Raw genomic sequence first — 19,025 nt, 5'->3', positions numbered from 1 at the left:
TTAGGGGCTGGTGCTTAGTATCTACATGCATTCTCATATTTCAAAACTTTGGCTCAAGCTCCCTGTCAATATTGCATCTTAGCAAGACAACTGCACTAGCTATGGAGTAGTTTGGACTAAGTAAGCTATGGATTAGTATGCACTGACTTAAGCAGTCTACTATACCGAACCATGTGCAGAAAATGCATTTGATGGAACAACCTGGGTAAAGTAGCCGATTAATTCTGTACAGCATACTTTTCCATCGGTTTCCTTATATATTTAACACAATATGCTTACTATTAATGGGATGTATTACCTTTGTGATGACCATTTTAACAAGTTTGAAGTGTTATTAGGATGTAAAGCAAATATGTTGCTCACACTCCGTGAAATAGCTGAGAATATTTATATACATTATGATTACAGATTTTAATATTTTTTTTAGCAAACCCGGATTGAAGACCGCTTGGAAAGATTAGACGATGCCATACACGTCCTGCGAAACCACGCGGTGGGGCCCTCGACAGCCATGCCCGGTAGCCATAGCGACTTGCACAATCTAATAGGAGCATCACACAATGGGCCGATGGGAGGCTTGGGGTCAGGATACGGGACAGGTTTGCTGTCAGCCAAAAGACATTCTTTAATGGTAAGACACTAGCATGGACACATGCCCTGAAAATGAACTGTCTGCTGGCTTTTACAAGCTCTAATAGATTGCATGTGCGTGTGTACTCTTTATTTTCTAGCAAGTACATGTGGACCGCAAGTCCTGTTAATCTTATTTTTCCCCAAAAAGACTTAATTTAAAAAAAAATAGTTTTTGATCCAACTTGGTGTTGAAAGTATTTTATTCGGAAAGAAAAAACAAATGTAGTCGCTATATTTTCCACAAAGAGAATTCACAGCAGTTTGGTCAGCATTTGAATGAAAAATGATAACTTAATGTTTAGGGTATAATCCTTTATCAATTTATTATGGTTTAATGTGAGCTAATACATTTGGGGAGAGAAAGCAAGAAATGAGAAAGACGCTGAAAGATATGAATGAACTGAGAGACCTCGGGGTTTAAATACGTAATCCTGTGAAAATGACACTGCCGACAGACAAAGCCATTAAAAGGTCAAAAGCATTGGGGTTTTATAAATAGAGGCATAGATCACAAGTGTAAAGAGGTAGCGATACATTTGTACAAAACATTGGTTAAGCAGCTATGCTCAGTTATGGGTGTTTCATTGTAAAAAGGACATTGAAGCTAACGAGAACATATTTTGTAGATTGACCAGCATCGTGCCAGGGTTGGAGCACTAGTTATAAGGGGAGACTTAAGGTACTGGGATTATTTCCACTGGAGCAGGGAAGGTAAATAGGATGTTTCATACAAGTATTTAAACTAAAGGGGTTTGATAGAGTGAATAGTGATTTTTTTTCTCTTTTTCTCTGCCGGCCAGTCAGGTACAAGGGATCATCAATTTAAAACTGTCACTAAGGGCCCAAGTTTACCCAGGAGTTGCTCCGTTTTTTTTTGAGCAACTAGATTTTTTTTGAGTATCTTAAAAATCGCAATCTTGCCCATTTAATTTGTTCCAGTGTAAATGAGTTAGTTAGGTTTATTTTTTAGTTTCGTTTTTTTTTCAAAAGCGGGTGTTACCAGTCACTTATGCCTGTTTTGGCCATTTAAGCAAGTTTAGACAGCTAAAAGTTACTCCAAACTAACTTAGGCCAGCATATGTGGCCGCACAGAAAAATCTTGCGGTGAGTTAAGAAATCAGCACAGGTAGCCAGAGATAGGGGTGGGGTGGGGTGGTGGGGGGGGGGGGGGGAAGGGAAGTGTGAGGACCTTGCAAAGCACTAAACACCTTCACAACAACATTAAAGAAGCATAAATACATTTAAAGCACCAAGCACTAAACAAAGCACAAAAATAAGCATTCTATAACAAATAAAAATACAAGGAAACTGAGAGGACCTGCACCTAGCACCAAGACTTACAAAGCACTAAACAAAGCACAAAAAGTAATAAGCAATTAATTAACAAATAAAAAATCGAAAGAACCCTTCAACTGAAGCACCAAGACCAAAGTAATAAGCAATCAATCAATCAATAACAAATAAAAACAAAGTAACCTTGTCCAAACTACTCCTACACAGTCCCTTTCGGTACCTTCAATAGCATTCTTTTGCTGGCTCCTATTTTATTCTAACCAATGGCACATAAATACTCAGCACAATGTATAGACCAAGTGCAGTGCACTTACTCCATCCATTGTGTGACCTTGTGAACTTTGCCAGCTTGATTTCTCTCATTCTTCCCATTTGTTTCAGACATTGGACACATAACCGAACCCAATCTACTTCTTCTAAACTGATTCCCTTGTGGAAAACATCAGCACACTAACCAGCTGCAGGGTTTCACTGACAACTTGCTGGGGTTCTGGTTCTCTCAGACCTCCTTTTATTGGTGTGGCTGGATAAGGCAGCGGGCCACCGATGAGGGAGCCCACTCGGCCAGGGATAGGGGCGGCGTGCTTCGGCCCTTCCCACACAGCCTGCAGAGCACACGCAGAGATTCTGGGGGCGAGGAGCTACTGCACGAGGTCCCGACACTATTTTCAGCGCCAGGACCTGGCTTCGCCCCCCAATGCTTGTGCTGTGCCATGCCAAGGCCTGCCACGTTCCAAGGAGCGGGGAGAATACCGAGGTAAGTTTCCGGCGCCGTTTTTCGTCTACAAAGTCAGGTGCACCGTTTTAACCAGAGGGGCAAACTTGGGCCCATAAGAGAATGAAGAAAAAGATTTGGAAGAATTTCTATATGCAGAGGGTTGGTGAAGCATGGGATTCTCCCACAAGGAAAGGTTGGGGCAGAGACTATTGCATCTTTTAAGGGAAAACTGGATAAATATTTAAAGCAGAGGAAGATACATGACTATGGGAAAGTGTGCTAGGCAATGGGAATAGTTTTGGATTGCACGAGCAAAAAAAACCAGCCCAGAAACAATGGGCCCAATGGCCACCTCCTGTGCTGTAAGCATCCATGGTTCTGTCAAACTAGCGAAGGCTACACCAAAACTTTCACCTGTCTTTTCTTGGTCACACGCTGAGCAATCTGCTGTGCAATTCCAACATTTTCTATGTTTATTTCTATTTTACACTTTTGACATTTAAACATGAATATATTTTATAGAATTATATTTTGCTCCCATTTTGTTAGTTATTGACTTTGATCCTTGAGCAGGGTTGCTGGAGCGAATATATAGGAATTCAAGATAGAGTAGTGACCCCACAGGTGTCTGTTCATTTCTATCAAAGTTTTCTATGGATAGTACTTTTAACCCTTCTTCCCGCTCCCCGCACCCCATCCCACATCCCTACTTCCCCTGAAGATGGTGGCTGTGGCTGGGGTATGATTCCATGTGCAACATTGGCCCTCCAGTATCTTGCCATAGTGACCATTCTTAATGTGTAAGCCTAGCTGGTAAGTATTGGAAGCCTGTTTAACTGCGGAAGGCATCAAAAACAAGACAATGCTGCTCTCAATGCATATGCAGACTTCACAAAAGACACTTTCCAGTGGCCTTGAGATCAGTTAATGCAGCATAGACCAGAGGTTGAATTTTGGAGTTTCTGGTCTGTACGACAATGCTATACTGAGAGGTCTGGTCGGTATGACTGTGTGGTCCCCTTATCCATGAAACCCTCTGGGGAGATTCCTTGCACTGTAGCCTTTTCAACTGTGAAGTATTCCCTGTAGACAGATTATCAGAGGTTCAAAAAAGGTTTTTGTGTTTTTTAAACATTATTTTTTAATATTCTCATGCCATTTTTTTGCCATTTCTTGCCTATCTCTAGTTGCTGGTTTAATACAACTAAATGGCTTTCTAGGCCACTTCAGAGTGCAGTTGAGTGAACCACATTAGTTTGGGTCTGGAGTTACATATAGGCCAGACCAGGTAAGGATAGCAGGTTTCCTTCCCTAAAGAATATTAATGAATCAATTAGGTTTCTCCGATAATCTGACGGCTCATACCAGCTTTTTATTTCCAGATTTTTTTTCCAAATTTGCAAACTGCCATAATGGGATATGAATTCACACTCTCTGGATTACTAGTCCAGTAACACCACCACTACACTATATTTTGATTTGCAGAGCTCAATAATTTGGTAGAAAACAAAAGTTTCTATAGATCCTGAGTAAAGGTAATTTATATCTAATTGTAAATGACAGAATTTAATTCCTGTAATCCAGTGACAAAAATCACTGCTGTCTTCATTGGGTTCTTATAATCTGTTCTACGCATAGAATGCCTTGCCTAAAAGAAAGAAAAATCTGAAGCAGAAATGTTTTAAATGTTTCCTTACATGTTAGAAATATAGGGCTCAATTCTCCCCAATTATCTGTGCCGTTTTTTTGGCTGCAGTATTCTTTTTTGGAGTAAATTCAAATCTCCAAGTTTCCCCAAAGTTTCTGCACTAGCGTAATTCATTTAGGCAGGATTTTTTTTTTAAGCTACGATTTTTTTACCTCATTGCCGCCTGTGCCAATTCTGGCCATTAAACAAGTTTGGCCAGCTCCGATTTACTCCAATTTTTCTTAGGACAGTGTATGTAACCACTCTGGAAAAACCTTCTGGGCAGTTAACAAAATCGGTGCAGGTAAAAGAATCAGCACAGCAGATGCAGTTCCACAGTCGGGACAGCAGCAGCAAGGAGGGAGAGAGGAGAGAGGGGAGGAGGCCTTTTGGCCAGGATTAGGAGCTGCAACCGGCACCAAGAGGAGGGAGGCCTTTCGGCCAGGGCTAGCAGCAGCAACCGGCACTGGGAGGAGGGCAGTCTTTTGGCCAGGGCTAGCAGTGGCAACCGGCACCAGCAGGGGAGGGAGGCCTTTCGGCCAGGGCTAGCAGTGGCAACCGGGAGGAGGGGGGAGGGAGGCCTTTCGGCCAGGGTTAGGAGCGGCACCGGCTCTGGGAGGAGAGAGGTCTTTCGGCCAGGGTTAGCAACGGCACTGGGATGGGGTGGAGCTGGGGGTGGGATAGACTTTTGGCATAAACTCTTTAATAATTTAATGGTGATAAGTTGCTGCAAGGTGCTTGTGCAGGTTGCTGTGAGCTGGCCAGAATGTGTTGTATATTTCACTTTCCAGCCTCAGCCCTCAGTGTGTCCCTCATTATCCTGGCAACCCGATCTTTTTCGCGCAGATCTTGGGCTCCACCCCCAAAGCTAAAGGACAGGCTAACGCGGCGCCAAAATCAACAATTCAAACGGGGAAAGTTGGATGATTTTTTTTTGGCGTAGTTGGGCCCCAAAAAAAGGCTGAACTCTTCAAGTACACCAAAAAACAGCTTTGGGGAAAATTGAGCCTCATAATATCTGGCTGTGAGTTAATGGCATAATTCATTCTCAGGAGTCTGTTGTTCAGGACACCATCATATCATCATCATAGGCAGTCCCTCGGAATCGAGGAAGACTTGCTTCCACTCTTAACATGAGTTCTTAGGTGGCTGTACAGTCCAATACGAGAACCACAGTCTCTGTCACAGGTGGGACAGATAGTCGTTGAGGGAAGGGGTGGTAGGGAATCGTTTGCCGCACGCTCCTTCCGCTGCCTGCGCTTGGTTTCTGCATGCTCTCGGCGATGAGACTCGAGGTGTTCAGCGCCCTTCCGGATGTACTTCCTCCACAGGGCAGTCTTTGGCCAGGGACTCCCAGGTGTCAGTGGGGATGTAGCACTTTATCAGGGAGGTTTTGAGGGTGTCCTTGTAATGCTTCCGTTGCCCACCTTTGGCTCGTTTGTCGTGAAGGTCATAACCACTCAATTGAACTGCGCCTCCAACTTATTGCAACCCATCTAATTTGCTATAATATATATATAATTTATTTTTTAGAGGACCGATGATTATAAACACATAACCTCTGGGGACTGCAAAAATATTTCTGTGCCAAAATCAATATGGCAACCAGTTTATATTTTTTTGAACCACTCTGTCGTTCTGTACTTTTATTGATGGTAACTTTAAAATGCCAACAGCACTTGCAGAAATTCACTTTGCTGCATGTTAAACAAAATAAAATACATGAATCTGTAAAAAGAAATAGGATAGAAGAATTTAGCTGGCTGGTGATTTGTTTTCTCTACTTGTTTGTGGGTACAAGTGCTTGTTTTGATGGCAGTCAAACATCACCTGATTTTTCACTGTTTTCTCAAGTCTCCACTACATACTCATTTTGTCAGGTATGTAATTAACCATTTCCTTCTCCCACTCTTCCCCTCTCACATACTCTCCATTTTCTTTGGCTAAGTGGACTTGCTCCCATTCCTCCATCAGGACCGCACTTCAGCCAGCCACGAGATGGTGCTCAAGAGAATTTTGGGATGACTCCCTTTTGTTCTCACTCAACAGCTCCCCACACAGCAGTATGGATGACGTCGGGAACTTTCTATTAAACGGGTGAATGGTTAAAACCTGCATTCTGCCGTGGTCTTGTATATTGAAACTTCAAACTATGGTGTCGCCCAATCTATTTTGGCATTGGAGATAAAAGAGGGAGAGTTTTGTGTATTTGCATTTAACTTGAGGCCAATTAAGGCTCCCGTGTGTCACAGAGATTGAGCATAATCACCAACCGCTGTGCACCAGGCTACAATTGTGATTAGCAGCTCTCACTGAAGCCCAAATCTCAGGGAAGCAACTGAGCCTGAAAATACTGCATTCTGTGGACATTCAAAAGGCAAAAGTATGTCGTTAAATCTGAAATGGAGGAGGGTGCATGCGTTGCGGTACTAAACCATGTGGTGTGGTACTAAGCCATGTGGTGTGGTACTAAACCCTACAAACCACAAGGACTCTGCTTCGATCCCCAGTCTGTGTTCAATTAGCTGATCTCAGCCGAAGCTACATTCAGCTCCAGTGCTGTCGTGCGAGGCAAGGGACGAACCACGCAGAATTCCGGCTCAGAGTTGCCATCCAGTGACCTCAGTTGGAATGTGCACGAGGGGAAGATATTGAGAGAGAGTAATAACAGGCTCAGCTTTGATGCCTTCCACAGTCAAATAGTCTGCCGACACTCACTGCTCAGCCTTGGACATGAATCCTGGCTGGAGGGCTGCTGGCACTCATTGAACCATATTTCAGCATGAGTCAGTGCCTTCAGAAGAGGAAAGAAGGAATTTGGCAAAAAAAAACTTTTGACCACTTTAGGTCAGTTGCCAAAAGTGTTGCAATTGGCTCCACATCAGCGGCTTGCAATCATTAAAGATTGTTGCCAAAGCACTTAATTTTTATATTAATTAATGGAGGAAATAGGTTGTGGTCCAAGGTGTTTTTTGGAACAAGAAAGTATGAAGAAAAAAACATGTGTTTTGTTTTTTTGGAATGGGATAGCTTGTGAAAGTTGCAGGAATTTTTTTTTCCATGGAAGCTAATGGCCTCGGTTAATTGCAAAGGTAAGTAGAAACAGCATCTGCGCGTGGTCACTTTAAAGCCAGCTTGGGCTGCTTGATGGTTTCCATCCCGATGGTAGAAATCAACTTCAAAAACAGAAAATTCTGGGAGAAGGATGGTAATCCTTTCCACATTTTGGGATTTTAATACTTGAAGCAGGTCATAAAGATGAAGCCAAATGCTTGTCAGTAAAGTAACAGTGGGTGGTTAGTAATGGAAACACATGTTACCAACCAGACAGTGGGAGGATCGCTCCCTCATTGCACAGCTCCATACCCTTTTGTTTTATTGCTTTGTAAACAATGCCTTTAGACTGTATCTTCTGCGCGTCTGTTCCAGCTGTGTTTGTATTATGTGGCAGATATGTATTAACAAAGTTGTCCTAAAATGATCTGTGTTTACATATTGCCACGTTATATCATTAATGCGAGTGCTCTTCTTTAATCTGAGCAGTTAATCTATCGATAATATGATTACAGATTGTAATGTGGTAGGGGGTTTTGTTTTCACTGCCCTGCTCTCGCCCCACCTATCCTGCAGGGAGGGCTCCGTGTATCGCGACCAGAAATGGTCTTTTTCCATGTGCAGCCTCCAGACTAATGTCCTGGCTGAGATGACCTTGCAGCAAAAACCTACTTCTCTTAGTAGCACACCAGTTTGGGTACTTGTCGACTGAACACCTCGGGAAGCAGGAGTTTAAATAAAACCCGCACAGTTTAGCTCATTGTTCTGACAGATAATTCATGGGATAAACTTACCACAGTACAAGCAGAAAACCCTGTGGGAAATAGGAAAGCGAACAAATAATTACTGTGCAAACAGTAGCTTCGTGCCTTTGTGTGGCTGCGGCTTTAGTTTTCTGTGCTAGCTTGTGCTCCAAGCCCACTTACTGTGATTTATAGTTGTGCACAATGCCCTACACGCACGAACATGTAACACTGGACTTCATGACCCACTCAGTCGTGCCTTCTACAGACTGTCATTTGGGAATGTGAATGATCCATGGGTGGCTCCTTGGTTTGTCTTTACACTTCTCAAGCAACTGCGATGGTCATAAGCTGAGGCTGTGTACAGCTTAATGGATAGATGTGAAAAAAATAACAACCAGACAATACATGATCTTATTGAATGGCGGAGCAGGCTCGAATGTGGCAGAATGGTCTACTCCTGCTCCTATTTAATATATTCTCATGTTACAACTGAACTGTGTTAGCCTATTCTTCCCTTTCAAATGCTCATCAACATCGTGAATTTCCAGAACTTTGCATTTTTTTAAAACTTCATCTAACAGGTCTAATTTACTGCAACAGGTGTAGGGCTAAAAATTCATTATAGTCCGGTTTGAGGCGGTGACACCACCTAGTCATTAATTTTAGCACCGGGCGATGTTTACCGCCTCCAACCGCAATATTGATTTTTAGCGCCTCGGGAGTGGAGTGGAGCGGAAAGGGAAGCATTCCGCACTTCTCTTAGGGCGCTAAACTGGAATCGCGGGAGCGCTAATGAAGTTCTGGCGCTGTAATACTGGCATCCTAACGCTTAAAGGGGAGGTTGGCTGGAGCACCTGACACTAAGGAAAAAATGCAAGGGAGCAATTTGAACATCAGGAAGAGTGTTAGACAGCAATGAAGGTAAAATCAATGGAAATAAAGTGCAATCACATCTCAGATTCTTAACTGATAAAGACCCAACTGCTCAACTCTTTAATTAGTGCCCTGGGAGCTTCTCTGACAGCTGTGAATGCCTGCTTTTTCTGCCACGATTAGCGCCAGGCGGTAAGGCAGGCGAACTCACTGAGGTTTGTGTCCTGGGTGCTAACGGGGCGTTGCACACACATTGACGTCACCAAGTGGGTGGCACTAGAGGGCGCAGTGCTAACTGTTAATGCCACCACTGCTCCTGCACTAAAGTTCCCGAGAGGCGCTGACAGTGCGGCACTCGGCCGGTAAGCAGTTAGCAGCCAGTTAGTACCCCGATTGGGCGCTAACAGCTGGCGCTATTGAATTGAATTTCTCGCCCTATATGTATTTTTAAATACTCTTTTATTCGGCTTTGCAAACAAATTCAATCTCCATGCACACTTTGCTGTTAAATAACCTGTTGCTCTGTACAGGTCCTCAAAATACGCCAAAGTATTGCTGTCATCAGGTGGCAACACTACACACATCAGTAATTCTGCCTGTCTTAGCTTCTGCCGAAATCCAGCCATGCATTTTTGTGAACTGTGAAGCCCAGGCAGAAAGGCATAGACTCGTGGTGCAGTACCGAGGCTGAAAGTATTAAATAGGCGGTGACAACTCAACAACTTGCATTTAATGTAGCAAAACGTCCCAAGGAGCGTTATCAAACAAAATCCGACACTAAACTACATAAGGAGATATTAGGACAGGTAACCAAAATCTTAGACAATGGGATAGGTTTTAAAGGAGGACAGAGAGGTGGAGAAGTTTAGGGAGAGAATTTCAGAGCTCAGGGCCTAGACAGCTGAAGGCATGGTTGCCAATGGTAGAGCGCTGAAAATCGGCGATGCGCAAGAGGCCAGAATTGGATGAGCACAGATCATGAAGAGCTTTACCACTTCCCTTGCTTAAGCACCACGACACTGCGACAGAGAGCCAGTTTCAAATTTCAGTGCAATGGACTGTCGAAATAATCCACTGAGCCCTGCCTTTAATTTAGAACAAAGAGATCTTATTTTGTACAGTGAAAGCAGGCACTGTCATCACAACTCAATTCTGAAGAGCATTACTCATATTTAGGATGCAGATTACATGGTGCCAGGATAGCTGTTAATGTTTAATAACACTGCTTATTTTAGTGTTGCTTGTTGTTTAGAAGAAATGAGGTAGTGGACTTAATGGATATAGTGAGAGATACAGTTGTCACAGGTTGTGCAATAGCTTCATTCATTCTTCACCCCACTCCCTTTCTCTCACTCACTCATGTTGATCTGTAAAGGCAGATTTATCTGGTTTCAGGCTCTGAAATGCACATCATTTAGTGACTAATAGATACCAGGATTAGTTTTGACTTATTTCATACTAATCTCAAGACAAGAAATCATTCATTCATCAAACCATGTTGCTTATTATTACTGTTACATAATATGTAGCAGCTTAAATGCAAATCTGAAGGCTTTTTTTTATCCATTGCAAATTCTATTTAAAATAGGATGTACCAGTGCTTTATTTGAAATTTGGTTTTCCAGTTTTTCTGCCCTCCTTTCCTGAAGGCTTTAACTGTTTACTGAACTGCTGTTCTACAAGCAGCAGCAGCCTTCCAGTGAGTATTCTTCATATGTGACTCTAGACGGTGTTGACAGACTATTCCATTGTGTAGAGCATCACTGCTGGGGATAATCTTGTCCTCAGTCAACATCCACATGCTGCACCTTCAGAAGTCTACTACCTTGGGCCTGATTTCAGCTTACTCCGAACTCACAGGGCGCTGAACCTATGAGCTTACTAGTTTGTATGGCTCAGTACCTTGCTGGCAGTATTGCAATAGAGATTCATAATTTTATCTGTTCCTAGTGAATCCCATCTGATGATACAGAATCATAGAATCATAAGAAAAGGGGAGGTGCAACGGGACTTGGGTGTCATGGTATACCAGTCATTGAAGGTTGGCATGCAGGTACAGCAGGTGGTGAAGAAGACAAATGGCATGTTGGCCTTCATAGCTAGGGGATTTGAGTATAGGAGCGGGGAGGTCTTACTGCAGTTGTACAGGGCCTTGGTGAGACCTCACCTGGGATATTGTGTTCAGTTTTGGTCTCCTAATCTGAGGAAGGACGTACAGTGAAGGTTCACCAGATTGATTCCCGGGATGGCAGGACTAACATATGAGGAGAGACTGGATCAACTGGGCTTGTTTAGAAGAATGAGAGAGGATCTCATAGAAACATATAAAATTCTGACGGGATTGGACAGGTTAGAGGCAGGAAGAATGTTCCTGTTGCTGGGGAGTTCCAAAACTAACGGTCACAGTCTAAGAATAAGGGGTAAGCCATTTAGGATCGAGATGAGGAGAAACTTCTTCACTCAGAGAGTGATTAACCTGTGGAATTCTCTACCGCGGAAAGTTGTTGAGGCCAGTTCGTTAGATATATTCAAATGGGCGTTAGATATGGCCCTTACGGCCAAAGGGATCAGAGGGTATGGAGAGAAAGCAGGAAAGTGGTACTGAGGTTGAATGATCAGCTTATTGAATGTTTCTAATAGAAATTTACAGCACGGAAGGAGGCCATTTCGGCCCATCATGTCCGCGCCGACCGACAAAGAGCTATTCAGCCTAATCCCACTTTCCAGCTCTTGGTCCATAGCCTTGTAGGTTATGGCACTTTAAGTGCATACATAGCCAAGTACTTTTTTAAAGAGGTAAGGGTTTCTGCCTCTACCACCCTTTCGGGCAATGAGTTCCAGACCCCCACCACCCTCTGGGTGAAAACATTTCCCCTCAAATCCCTTCTAAACTTCCTACCAATTACCATATAATTATAGTCTTGGTATATCTGTAGCGTGCCTTAATTTTCAACCTCATATTAGTCGGTGTTTGTCTTGGGTAAAAGCAGATCTTGCACTGATGTAGGAGCTTAGCACGTTTTAAGGATGGCCCAAAGCATTTCCCGTCCAATGATTTGTTTAAAGTAGTTCACCACTGTTATGTAGGCAAGCACAGCAGCCATTTGTGCACAAGGTCCCACAGTTAACAAATAAGATAACTGATGGGTTACCCTGTTTTGGCAGTGTTGGTTATGTAGTTTGAAAATCCTTTATATAAAAAAAGAGATACTGCTTTTATTTACCATGAGTCTGATACTATTGAATTGAAATACACTTATTAAATTGGTATCATTTTACTTTGATTTCTTAAAACATTTATGTAACTCCTGGTAGAGAATAGGGCTGGCTAATTGCAAGTGGTGGTCGCTAATAAAAAAAAAGTTGCTCTCTGTTCTGCTGATTTTCCGCATTGGGGATGGGAAACAGCTGGGCTTTGTTTTTAAAGCTGTTTGGGTGACAGTCTGACTTGAGACTGGGGAGCTGAGGTCATCGCTAAAGCAGGTGCCTGGGAACAAGTGGAAAGCCTGCACAGACTGACTCAATTCACACGAGGTTTAGGAGGGCTGCTGTTTCTTTAACAAGAATGACAAGTATGCTGGAAGAGCTCAAAGTATTTTATCCCATTATTTCTTTTAATTGTGTTTGCTAACCATCTCTTAAGCTCTTGCTTTATTTCCACAACTCCCAATAAAACCTACCCGAGCACTTGACAAGATGGCTTCCTCTGGAAATTTCACCGAGGGAACAATGTGCTTCAGTGTTCAACATTTCTCCCAAGTTTTCAGTCTTGAATGGCTCAAATGTTTCAGCATTTAAAAGACTTGTGTCAACATAATGTTACACAGATCATGGGGTGATACATATGGAGACACTTTTATTTCGGTGTAAGTCACGATCTACACTCTAATGGGCTGTCAGTGCTCTATACCATGGCACATATTGTGCAGACACTTTTGATCCTCTGAGGTTATAATTTTCCCCCAGTTATTTCCTCCTTCCTTCTCGTGTCTACGTACACCATGCACCATTCCCTGACCCTGAGCAGACGCGCGCTTCCCAGGCATCTGCCTTTGTTGAACTACTTTCTTTGGCAGTGCAGCAGGCTGACTCACCCTCTGGTTTATTTTTCTCCCCCTTTCGCTCTAGAAAGTGCTTTGTCTTCCTTGGTAGGCACCGATGAAAGTAGAGGAGAGAGCTCCTCTTTAACAGTGCAGCACCAGACACTATAGAAATTGTAAAAGCTAAAATTTGGTACAATTAGAGACACTCGGTACAAGGATGTTGCTGTAATAGATATCTATCCCTAAAGAGTATTTTTCAGTGCTAGTTTTGTGAAAACACTCAGTAAGTATTTCGGTATGCAGCTACTGCCTTAACCAATTTAGATAATTCGCTGATTGCACTCGCCACAAAGTTCCTTCCCCCACCGCACCTGCAGCACTTTTCTGTAGGGCATGTCATTTATTTATATTTCCCTCTGAACCCATCAAATAGTCTGCTTCAACAATTGTAGATGATGTAGTCATAGACTTACAAGAAATAAATAGTGCCTTTCACATCCTCGGGACATCCCAAAGAATTTCACAGCCAAAGATGCTTTTCTGTTTACAATTTGTTAACTGTGAGAATCGATGATATCATGGAAGAGTAACTGAGTCAACACTTAGCAGGGAGGTTGTTTTTTTATTTATTCATAGGATGTGGGCATCGCTGGCAAGGCCAGCATTTATTGCCCATCCCTTATTGCTTTTGAGAAGGTGGTGGTAAGCCACCGCCTTGACAACTGAGCAGCTTGCTAGGCCATTTCAGAGGGCAGTTAAGAGTCATCCACATTGCTGTTGGTCTGGAGTCACATACAGGCCAGACCGAGTAAGGACAGCAGATTTCCTTCCCTAAAGGACATTAGTGACCCAGATGGGATTTTACAACAATCTGGTAGTTGTCAGTAATGGTCATCATTATTGACACCAACTTTATATTCCATCAGGAAAATATTAACCTGTAGAAGTTCTGCTTCAGACTGTATGAATTCAGCCCCTTCATTCAGTTATGCTCAATAAATTCTCCAACCCAACTTCCTTGATGTCATCAGCACTTGTTGCTAACCAAATTTATTTTCAATTAAAAAAGATTTGCGAGATTTTGAAAGCAGAACTCGGTGAAATCTTGTAATACTTTTTTAGATTTGTAAACAAGGGAGTAACTTTCACCTTTTTATCGGCAGCTGAAAAATGAAGTCAATGGAAGGGTTTTTCCAACGGCTGTGTGAGCACAATTATTGATACCAGCTTTTTATTTTCACATTAGTTTTAAAAAATGTAATTCCAATTCTCAAACCACCATGGCAAGATTTGAACTCGTGCTGCTCTGGAACACTGGTCCAGCAACTTAAAGATATATCTTTTTAAATTTTATGTTGACTTTTCTGCCTTTTATGTGGGAGTATTTTTGAGCGTTTCTCATTTGTCATTGTCAAATTAGACATTCTGCTACTGGCTCCAGTAATTACCGGGAGGTAAGTTCCAACATTGCATATTTATATATTCAAAATACACAAAAACTCTTCAGACCATTTTTTTTTATACAAAAATTAGTGAGAGCTTTGTGTTAAGTATGGAATTTGACTTCTAAATTTAGTGTTGTACTATTTTTGATTCACAAATGTAAAGGTGAGAGATGTCTATATTGAACAGCACTGAACAGGAGTAAAATGTTTCTGTACTGCTTGCATCTACTATCAGCATCAAGTCAGCATAGCCAGAGTAAAAACTCTTTTTAATTTTGCTCCAACTTCCGATTTTCATGAGTTGTGCTTTTTGGTAACTAAATGAGACTGCTACTGTAGATAGCTCTGTAAACTTGACCCTCACGGGGACGCATTTTGATTAGGACCCTTACCAGTATCGAACCTTCATCCTATCCGTCCAAGCTAGAATTGAACCTGGGACCTCGTGGTAAAATGGAAGTGTGTTATAAGGTACTGTGCTGCTAATATAAAAGTCCTTTTCAATTTTATATATATCTATATTAAGTATTATTATGTATCTGTGAATATGCAGTAGCTCAGGTGTAGTCCTTTCCACCAATCAGATTTCAAAATCACAGATCCCTGTCCCTCCCGCCAACCACTACCCATTTGACCCACAAGATCCCCGAACCAGTGACCAAGCAGATACCAAGCCATCTCTGTCCAGCCATTTCTGATTGGTTCAGTCACAAAAATGTCCATTCACATTCGCCAAACATTTTCGATAGCAAACAGCTGTCACAGTAGTTCCTCACCCACATCCCCAGCATCGAAGCATTGACCACACTCGATCAGCTCCGTTGGGTGGGCCACATCGTCCGCATGCCCGACACGAGACTCCCAAAGCAAGCGCTCTACTCGGAACTCCGACATGGCAAGTGAGCCCCAGGTGGGCAGACGAAACGTTTCAAGCACACCCTCAAAGCCTCCTTGATAAAGTGCAACATCCCCACCGGCACCTGGGAATCCCTGGCCCAAGACCACCCAAAGTGGAGGAAGAGCATCCGGGAACACATTGAGCATCTCAAGTCTCGTCGCCGAGAGCATGCAGAAACCAAGCGCAGATAGCGGAAGGAGCGTGCGGCAAACCAGACTCCTCACCCAACCTTTCCTTCAACCACTGTCTGTCCCACCTGTGACAGAGACTGTAATTCCCATATTGGACTGTACAGCCACCTGAGAACTCACCATTAGAGTGGAAGCAAGTCTTCCTCGATTTTGAGGGACTGCCTATGAATGAAAATGAAAATCACCCACCCCACTTTATGTTAAACATTATCATATAATTAATACAGGAACAAAAATCACACATTACTCCATAAATGTCTCCATTTTATCTCATAATCAGCCCATCTTCTCTTTACCACCCCCCCCCCCCCAAAATCCCTCCAACATACACACTAAATCAACAGCCTTGAGACCTTTTCCCTAAAAGCAGGCATATTTCAAGGCCGAGCTCAACTCAGGCATGAAGTCTTGATGTGCTGGCATGAGACACAACAGACCATGCTGACTTGTTCATCCCTCCCAGCCATCTGGTACCAGGCTAAGTTGCTCTATGCTCTCCTACTTCGTGCTGGTTTCTATCTTTGTCCACTTTCCCACTCACTCCCTCCTGCAGCTCATCACACTACAGCAGCTCTGATACCCAGGTGCAGACCGGCCTCCAGTACACTTCCTCAAGCCTCGGCCTGCTTCTCCTTCACTTCCTGTGCCCGAGCCGAGGCCATGGTCGGGATGGTGGTGATATCCGGCTGCATGGGGATGAAGGAGCTTGTTACCTTGCCTCAGGTGAAGGTGAGCAAGAAATCTCCAAAAGTAAAAGCAAAAAGAATACGGATTGAAATAGATCATAAACAGAAAAAAAGAAAGAAGGAAAAAGATTGAAATGGGCAGCAACTGTGGAATGAGAACAACTTCACTCTCGTTGTCATAGCCTCTGAACATCAGAGTGCAGGGGGCCGAACTTGAGCCCCGCCCCAAATGGGGCGCACCAACCGTTTTGGAAAGTTTTTCTCCGCCCAATCCATGGGGCGGAAATATCGGAGAAATTCACCACTTAGAATTTTTTTGGGGGTCGGGGCGGAAGTGCCCTTGTGTCTTGGCCGCCCCGACCAGTCATCAGCACCACTGCGAACTCTGCAGTTCGGTACACTGGGCCACCAGGGAAGGTTTCGGCTGGGCCAGCGGCCTGGCACCGAAGAGGAGTATCAGTCTGCCTGTTGGAGGCCCAGCCGAACCCAGGGGCATAATTGTTGGCCCGACCTGGCAGTCGGCCGACAATAAAAAATAATATGGTGACTGCGGCAGCACGACCTCCCCTTTAGGGGCCGATGTGCCCTCCAGCCATAGACAGCTTCCCGCTGGGAAAAACTCAGTGGCACCGACCAGCGGCGGCACCGCTCCCGCGGAGCAATTCACGTAGGGGGTGGAAAGGTGGTAGCCACCAGTTGGTGTTGGGTTGGCGCATGCCCGGCGCGATGGGAAAACAGGCACAAAGCGGAAACCCGTTCCCACCGCTTCTGGCCCTGGGGTAATTTCGGTCAGGTCGGCCGATCTGTCTGCCCCCGGTCGGTAAGACCTCTCTTTATGGAGGGGGCAATTTTGGCCTCTCAGTGTTTTACCTCTATTTTTTGGTTTTATTTGCTGAAATTAACCAGAGCACCTTCTACCAATGTTCTGTGCGAAATAAAAACAGAAAATGATGGAAATGCTTAGCAGGTCAGGTAGCATCAGTGGAGAGAGAAACAGAGTGAATGTTTCAGGCTGATGACCTTTCGTTAGAACAGGGTCATCGACCTGAAACGTTAACTCTGTTTTTCTCTCTACAGATGCTGCCTGACCTACTGAGCATTTCTAGCATTTTCTGTTTTTATTTCAGATTTCCAGCATCCGCATTATTTTGCCTTTGCTCTATGAGGCCTGTTTCTTTTAGGGCACAGTCCCTTTAAATTTCCACGCGTGCACGATTTTCACAAGGGAGAAGCCGGTGAGCGGCCTGCATGGGACCTTTCCCATTACTGCACAGCGGCGCAGCTTGGAGGGAATATTGCCCTCTAGCTAAGGAGTGGAATAAAATCACCCAACTCACAGATAGCAACATAAGAGTGCAAGAGCCACACAGAGAAAGAGGACGAACAAAGGCAAAGGACAGAAGAACGGAATCCGATAGTATTAGAGTTTGGGAGATGAGCATAGAAGATTACAGGAAGAGAAAAAATTTTAGTTTTCTTTTAAAAGAACTTTTGCTAATGAGCGCCACCACGGGAGAGAGACTAGTTACTCACTAATACTCATGGTTATATTAATGCTTACCAATGCAACATTAAAATACCTATTTTTGAGGTATAGTTGGGAGCCTTTCACTGATTATTTTGCCAACCTGCTTAAAAATAATATTGATGAGTAAAATCAGTAACACAGCAGGTTAATATACTGTCTGTCACCTCTGGGACCTTGGTTCCAATTCATCCCAGACAAATGGAATAAAAATCTTTTTAATGTATTTTACAACACCTACTACATTATGAAATTGCGAAGATAAATTAAAATGTATTTTTTTTGCCTTTGTTTTTAATCATAGATATTAAATTGAGCATATGTTGCCCAACAATAAGTATAAAGCATCCTTAACAGAAATCTTTGAATAACCAATTAGCCGACATTAATCAAATTTCCTCTTAATAAAGCATTAAATGTGCTGTTTTTATTAGCAATTAGGAATGATCTTGCCACCAGAGGCAGTTTTTGTCCTAGAACACTGAACATATTAATGTGAAAATGGAAATCATAGCTGCCAGCACCATGGCAATTGGTGACATAGTTTATCATTTTTCAGCATGTTAGAACATTGTTTACTTTAATTGCTCAGAATTAGAGTGATACGATAGCCAGCTGAATGCTCTTTTATGTCTAACCCTCTGCTACAATGATAATCTGCAGGCATAGCCTGTTGACTATTGTGGAGCGTAACTCTGGTGATGCAGAATTAAAGCCCAGCCACTTGCTAATTGAAAATGTGATTATTAATAGTGCTTATTCAACTTTAGGTGCACCTCAGCTCCCCTGAGGTGACAGCAGATAAATGGTACTCATGGCACGATACCGAGTCAAACCAAGAAGGTCTTAGCTATCAATCCTTCAGTTGTACTGTTAGCTGAGTACAGCCTGGTTGGCAGTAGAGGTGCTACAGTTTGCCTTGGCGCACTGGCTGTGGAAGTTAACAATCAGCCAATACTGATCAGTAGCCAGTGACCCTTTGCTGAAAATCACCGTCTATATTCGTGCATGCATAATCGCCACTTGGGCAAGGTATTGGAGGGCTGCTGATGCCCATGAACCTTCACCTCAGCATGAGCCATTGCTGGAGGAAAGAAGGATAGAAAATCAAGGTCATCCATATGACAGGAGTGACTGGTGATACTGCCAAGTTGTCACATACTGTTGGCTTTTTTGTGCTGTGAGGTTGGTGATGAAAGGTGTGACCATCACTGGATGTCACATCAGTTGGCT

The 19,025-nt window shown here is 43.3% G+C and overlaps 1 protein-coding gene across 16 annotated transcripts in view; it reads left to right on the top strand.

The window, feature by feature from the left end:
- The window catches only part of LOC139238943 (transcription factor 4-like), a 652,736-nt gene that overhangs the window by 599,027 nt on the left and 34,684 nt on the right, over positions 1-19,025 (top strand). For all 16 annotated transcript variants that reach the window (XM_070867526.1, XM_070867515.1, XM_070867541.1 and 13 more), the window contains one exon: positions 428-631. In XM_070867526.1, coding sequence (XP_070723627.1) covers positions 428-631 — 204 coding nt within the window. The remainder of the gene's footprint in view (positions 1-427; positions 632-19,025) is intronic.

Source organism: Pristiophorus japonicus, chromosome 2 (genome assembly GCF_044704955.1).
Source record: "Pristiophorus japonicus isolate sPriJap1 chromosome 2, sPriJap1.hap1, whole genome shotgun sequence".
In the NCBI taxonomy this organism is placed as follows: Eukaryota; Metazoa; Chordata; class Chondrichthyes; family Pristiophoridae; genus Pristiophorus; species Pristiophorus japonicus.
Note: the sequence above shows the minus strand (reverse complement) of the source record. Positions and strands in the feature narration are given on the sequence as shown.